General features: G+C 33.9%; 1 protein-coding gene across 1 annotated transcript; it reads left to right on the top strand.

The window, feature by feature from the left end:
- The first annotated feature begins 1,461 nt into the window (after positions 1-1,461).
- LOC104586969 (uncharacterized) lies at positions 1,462-2,829 on the top strand. Its single transcript, XM_010244381.2, has 4 exons — positions 1,462-1,617; positions 1,726-1,929; positions 2,126-2,335; positions 2,547-2,829. Exons 1-4 carry the CDS (start codon positions 1,609-1,611, stop codon positions 2,598-2,600), a joined length of 477 nt encoding a protein of 158 aa, XP_010242683.1. The 5' UTR covers positions 1,462-1,608; the 3' UTR covers positions 2,601-2,829.
- The last annotated feature ends 4,416 nt before the right edge of the window (positions 2,830-7,245 follow it).

The following is a 7,245-nucleotide window of genomic DNA, read 5'->3' as shown; positions in this document are numbered from 1 at the left end:
ATAAAATTCAACTGTCTCAATTACCGAGCGATCGCATAAAAACTCGAGTTCCTTTTAGATTTCCTTCTTGATCAATGACAATTGTTGCATTGTCATCATATCGTATTATCATACCATTGTCACGTTTGAGTTCTTTACATGTACGTACGATTACAACTCTAATCACTTCAGATTTTTCTAGAGGCATATTAGGCACTGCTTCTTTGGTTACAACAACAATAACGTCACCAATATGAGCATATCGGCGATTACTAGCTCCTATGATTCGAGTACACATCAATTCTCGAGCCCCACTTTTGTCCACTACATTCAAATGGGTGTGAGGTTGAATCATATTTTTCATACATACGTACATACATACATACATAATATTTTTATTATATATGTATAATAATAACTTATACACATACATGCATATATATAATAATATTTAGTTTTTATGTACAATAATAAATCATTTTTATAATTCTTATTTTTTGTATGTAAAATATATATATATATACATATATAATTTTTATTTTTTAGAAAAAGCTTGACTTGCAATCGAGCTCGAGCCAAGCCGAGATCAAACTTCCAAGATTTTGAACCAAGCTGAGATCGACCTTTCAAGCTTTTGAACCGAACTGAGGTCGAGCTCGAGCCTAACACTATTTCAGCAACCCGAGCTCAAATAATCAAATATCTGGCTTAGCTTAACTTGAATCCATCCCTACCTTCCGTTAATGGACTGTTAATAGATTGGCATGTTTTGAAAGTTAAGTACTGAAGCATTTAGGATCAAAATGGCACTAGGCCCAAATTACAAGTCAAAAAATAACTGGCTATAATGATACGATGAACCTTGTGTTGACCAGATACACTAGTTCAACCGAACACACTCGAGTTTGCCCATCTTTACTTTATCTTACGAGCATACACGAGAGATAAAAAAAGGCTATTTCCAGTCTTGGGGAGTGAGGGTTTGGGGGATGTCAGATGTGTAGCCAAAAAAAATAAAAGAAAACTGGCTATAATGACACCTTGAACCTTGTTTTAATCAGATTCACTGGTTCAACCGGTCTTACCAAAAAAGACATTCCAGTTTGCCCCTCTCTACTCCCACCTTTACCTTGTCTTACGAGCATACACGAGAGATAAAAGAAAAAAAAAAGAAAAGAAAAGGCTATTTCCAGTCTTGAGATGCGAGAAAACTTTATTTACCGGCAAGAGACCATCGAGATGAGAGACATATCAGCAACACGGCGACAGACAAAAAGCAAAAGCAACTATCAAAAGCAAAAGTGAAAAGTTGAACTGTTGAAGATTGGAAGGACGGACCTCCAACCCCGCTTCCCTCTTTCACTTTCGGCAGAGTCTAAGAATTCTAAACTCCCCTCTACTGTTGTATTTCATTGGGTACAGTTTACATTTTCTTTGGGTTCCCAGAATCTCTCCTTTTAAAGTCTTCGCTTTTGTATAAATTCCCCCACGTCCGCGTCCCACCATAAATAACAAAAGACACTCTCTTTTTGTGTTGAGTTGAGCTCTATAAGTCTACCTCCATCTTTTGACTACTTTCACTCAGGCCAATATCGTCTGCACTTCCTCTTGCAACCACCATCACAAACAATGGATTTTGTAAGTAGAAGCAACAATCCCATGAATTACCCACCACCCGTTTTCTTCCATTTTCTTGATTCTTATTCAATATCTTCTTATTTTCTTGATTGTTCTTTGTTTGTTTAGGAACACAGAAGAAGCCACATTCCAGCATTTGGGAACTGGGACTACACAGATGATCTCCCAGTTACTCAGTGTTTTCAGTCAGCTAGGCAAGCTGGGTTGCTTTGCTATAGCGCCTCGTATGAACGAGATCTATACGTTATTGGCGATTTGTATGGCCACGATGATCTAGAGAAGCCACCCAGATCTCTTGTTGTTCCTCTCAAGGTCGGTAGCTAAATTCAAACATAGACTTTCTTTTTAATTTCTTTCCAAATGGGTGCTGTTTTTGATTTCTTATTCTTAAATTAGCATAAACGAATGCTCAGATCTCTTCTGTGTATATATGTATGGTTAATGGAAGAAAAAGCAACTGATCATGGTGGGAATCATACTGACTGAGAGGAATTAATGTAAAATGCAGACAAAGGGAACTGAAGAACGTTATACACAGCATGTTAACCAACAGAAAAAACAAGGTAGTGTCTATGACATGACAGAAACGCCATTGAAACAACAACCACCTTATCTTCACTCGCTATCATCACTACCACCACCACCCAGGGCTCCTAAACCTGTTGACGAAGATTTATACAGAATATCACCTGATCTCCTCTACAGCAAGCCTAAGAGGGTAAGTTGCCGGCCCCCACCCTTTCATTATTCTTCTTCTTCCTCCTCTCCTCCTCCTCCTGCTATTATATATTATAATTATTAGTTTTAATTTTGTTGTTGTTGTTGTTGTTCAATATATTGGGTTTGAGTTTTATTTCTTATTTTTCAGGTTTCCATGTGATTTATATATTTTGTCATTATTTATTTGTCCCTTTTTTTTTTTTTTGCAGAAAAGGATGTTTGAGTTCTTCTCAAGCTGCTTACTGCCCACTTGTGTTGTGTGAATATTTTTGTAAAGCTTTCCATGCTAGAATTCCACTGGAGTTATATACAAAGAGAAAAGTAGTGTTTAGGGTGATTTGTGAACCATTGAAAGGAAAATGAGAAGGCAGAGTTTTATTCTAATATCATTTGACTTAGTGCTTTGGTTTTTTAATGCTTTTTTTTGGCGGTTTTTTAATGTACAACGCACCTGATAATGCGCTTCCACAAAGGCAGAGTTTTATTTTGATTTGTCTTATGCTTGATTTTGATATTGAAACTTGAAAGTATGCTTTGCCGATTACTGATTTTTTTTATGCGCTCGAGATCTCCAGAATTTATTTGTAATCTTCTAAGGGAGGATGTTATGTAATATTGGAGTTTCATGCAATGGTATCAGCGTTAGGGTTTTCAGAAAAAAAAAAAAAACAAACAAAATAGAGAAAAAAAAGATATTGATGACTTTTTTTTTTTTTTTGCTGCAAAAAAGATATTAGTTGATGACTTGAAAGCAGGGAAAAGTGATGTAACTAGGGTTTTAGAAAGGCACTTATTCATAACCTAATATAATATATTAAGGGTCCATTTGGTTCTTGGTTGAAATCAGAATCGGAGTTGGAACCGGAATCAGAATCCCTTGATATGATCTATTTCCCTCATCTATTTAGTTTTTAGACTCGAATTGAAATCAGAATCAGAATTAGTTGGAATAGATTGTTATTCCTAGGAGAGGGGAGGGAATGGCTATTTACTCAAATAGAGAAATGCCATTCTACCACGAATGAGAATAGGATTCCAATTTTAACCAACCAAACAGCTAGAATCAGAATGGAGTCTAGACTTCTATTCCCACAAACCAAACAGACTCTTAAGAAAAGTGAGAGTTCCGAAAAAAGAAATTGAAAGGTTGTGATTATCAATAAAAGAAAAATGAAAAGTAGTTGGCATAAGGCAAAGTTGATCATTTAAACCTTCGTATGGTAGGGTCTAAAGCAACAGTCCTAAAAGTAAACAATCTGAAATTACTGCATGTGCTTTTAGCTTTTAAGAGAGAATGCACAGTTTTGATATAAAGAAATTAAGCATAAGTCCTTATAAAACCTACTTTTCTTTTTCTCTTTTGCTGTAACTTAATAGTATAGTAGCTTTACAATGTCCAAGGCAAAGGTATCACTTTTATAGAGTCCAGATTTACTAATCACAACACATTATTGGCCACGTTTACTCAGCCTCAGCCGCACATATGATATGAAACATCAGTTGTGTTGTGGTCACGGATATTCTCATCATGCGGTTAAATGAGTGTGACCAGCAATGTTTTGTGGTGAACAGATCCAGCAAACTCCTTTTTATCATTTGGGGTTCCTAATATGAAAGACACTACGTGCTTAGAAAAAATAAAGAGAAAAGAGTAATTAAAGATACTTTTTTTTTTTTTTTCCATTGTGGGGAGTAACATAATTAATGAGAAAGAAATAAAAAATAAAAAAAAAAGTAGAAAGAAGAAGAACCATTGGTATAGCTTTTACCAATAGAGGCAAGTGTTGGTACATATTGCAATAGTGATGGTTTCTTCTTTTAGAAACCATTAATTAGTGGTTTTTTCTCCCTATTTCTTCTTTTAGAAACAAGTATTTTAAGCAAAACATCATCTTGTTAATCATATATGCAAAATTCATTTCATTAAAGCAAAAGTACACATAACCCTAAATATAAAAAAAATGCATGTTTAATTATCTAGTTTAAATAGTTTAAGTTGCAATGTATTCTAATAAGAGAAAAAGAAGTTTAAAAGATGGGTTTTGCTCTTAGTTGTTCAAACTTCCAACTTCCTAAATCACACCTGCATACAAATTAATAGATTTAAGTAGTTAGTTTAAATTAAAATTAATTTTGTATATAGACACAAAGGAAAAGATGAAAAAACTAGAGAAATCGCTTTAATCACTTACCATCTTGCTATGTGGTAACATAATGACTTGAATATGAGGAGCGTGATCATCCATTTGGAGAGTTATGTATAGTACTACTAGAATTAGGAGTCTATTAAAAATATGAAATTTTATAAGAGATACATCTGCCATATTGTTGATTACAATTATGAATTTTAAATTACACAAGTATATGTACCTCCCCATTGATCATGCGTTGTGTTGTACTTATCAAATCAATAACATTATCTTCAGGAAACCACTTTTGTAGTAACAAGTATTTTCCTCCTATCCTTGAATTTTGTCCTTAAAAAATTCAACTTCTACATCACATTGCATCAATTAAGATGAGATGATGTAGCACCATATTCTTTAGTAGAAATGACGACCTTTCCCATACATCGCACACATCCTTTTTCCCAAGAAAGATGTCAATGTGAATTGTCTATACTAATAGACTCATTAAGGACTTTCCTCATCGTTTCCTGAAAATTGCAAAAGTATTACTTTCGTCTGCGTTTGGAAACAATGCAAATGGAGTGTAAATCCCAGTTCAAGGTAAATTTGCATTCTGGTTCACTTTTGCTTGTGTTTGGCAACATTACATTTATGCAGTGACAAATGACAGAAAACACATTTTCCATTGCATATTTACATTGATAATAAGATGTAAAAGTAAATTAATAAAAAAGAAGTAAATTTGCATTCAAGTGGGCTTTTGATAAAAAAAAGGCATATGCTTTATTGGAATTTGTGTTTGCATCCATTACGGCTAAAAGTCTGTTTGGTAAAAAGGTAAATTTGTCAGTGCAAACTAACCCAACTTTGCAATTTATATGGATCATTTTACACTCTACATATTTGCATCGTTTTCAAGTGCAGCCTTCACTTTTTATTAAAAGATTAGAATCAAACACAAATATATTAAACAATCCAAAAGGCTCATGTTGTATGTTAGTTGGGATTGATCAGCTTAGTGATAGAAGTGTTAACAAAACCAATTCAAATCTCCTACACCCACACGAATCCTACCCATATCTATCCACATGACACTACAGTTGTACATTGGGAACATCTTCCCATGAATGATAACATGAAAATACGGAAGATGTTCTCAATGTACAGCTGTAGCGAGGCATTGGTAGGTGTGGGTAGGAGATCTAAATTGTAACAATACAAGGAGTTCTTATCTCATTATCTCATTATGACACTCTTTGGTTCACGCTTTTTTGTTTGATCCCTGTGTTCTCTCACATTGGTCATCTTGATCTTACTCTCTCCATTCATGGACTTGCTATAAAATCTGGTGTCAATTTAAATGCTTCTATTTCTATTGCCCTCACAACTATTTATAACAGAATGAATGAAATTGAATCTAAAAGGAAATTGATGAGACTCTAGAGAGTAGAAATCAAAACATGCTGACAGAGATGACAATTTCTCTTTTCCAACAAATGCAGATGTTGAATGTCCACCCAAATTCAATCACTATTACAAGCATTCTTTTAGCTTGTGCTCAATTTGGAGCTCTCCCAAGGAAATGGGTCCATGAGTTAATAATTAGGAAATTTTGAATTTAATGTTTATGTATCAACAGCTCTGATTGATATGTATGCTAAATGTGGGATCAGAGGCATAATGTAAATTCAATAATACGTAGGAAAAAAAATGTTGTTACTTGGAACACCACAATTGCTGCATTTGGATTCCTTGGACAAGGAAACGAAGCACTAAGGCTCTTCTCTAAGAATTTCAATGTTGGGATATCCCCTATTGGAGTTACATTGCTTTTAGTTTTGCAAGCTTCCAGTCATGCTGGATTGGTGAGTGAAGGAGGAAGAAAAGGATCTGATGGTGAAGGTTCATAAAGAGAAATTGGCTATTGCTTTTGGAGTAGATGGTGAAGGTTCATAGAGAGAAATTGGCTACTCTTTTGGACTCGTTAGTTCTGAACCAGGGACTAAGATCAAGATTATCAAGAACCTAAGGGTTTGTTTAGATCGTCATAATGCAACCAAATTCATTTCCCATTAGGATGCAATTTTTGGTAAGAACATTAGGATGTGGGCCTAGGCCTGCATCAGGCTTGCAAATTTTAGGGTTGGGCCTAGGTCTAATACTTTAAGCCTGACCACATATATTTAAATATAAGTGCAAAGCCCGACCTAGGCTCGCCCCAGGTCAGCCCATGATCACCCCTAGTTGAGCCAACAAGTTAAAAACATTGGTTTGAAGCCACCCATTTCTCAAAAAAAGAAAGAAAGAAAGAAAGAAAAAAAGACTAGGGGTGATCATGGATCGAGCCAAGCTGCATTCTGGACTTATATATTTTATATATAAATAGTTACATACATACATACATATATATATATAATATTTAATTAATTATATCTCATACAATATGCATATAAAATTTGTTTATGCATTATATAATATAATGCATAAAATCAAGGTTTTTATGATCTTTTTAATTTTTGTCAAAAACATCCTTTTTCACCTCAATAAGAAAGTAAACCTATAATATATATATCTAATAATAATAATAATAATAATAATAATAATAATAATAATAATAATAAAAATATATAGTATATATCTAAAATAAAATTTTGATAGAATATATTAAAGTTATACAGTGACATACTAATTGCTCCATAAAAATTTGTTGAACTATAGTGGCTAATTAATAACAATTGGTATTTTATAAGACATATACTGATGGTATAAATAGGACTTG

This window comes from Nelumbo nucifera, chromosome 5, assembly GCF_055504915.1.
Source record: "Nelumbo nucifera cultivar China Antique chromosome 5, China Antique-T2T, whole genome shotgun sequence".
Classification (NCBI taxonomy): domain Eukaryota; kingdom Viridiplantae; phylum Streptophyta; class Magnoliopsida; order Proteales; family Nelumbonaceae; genus Nelumbo; species Nelumbo nucifera.
The sequence above is the reverse complement of the archived record's forward strand: the minus strand, read 5'-3'. Positions and strand labels throughout refer to the sequence as shown.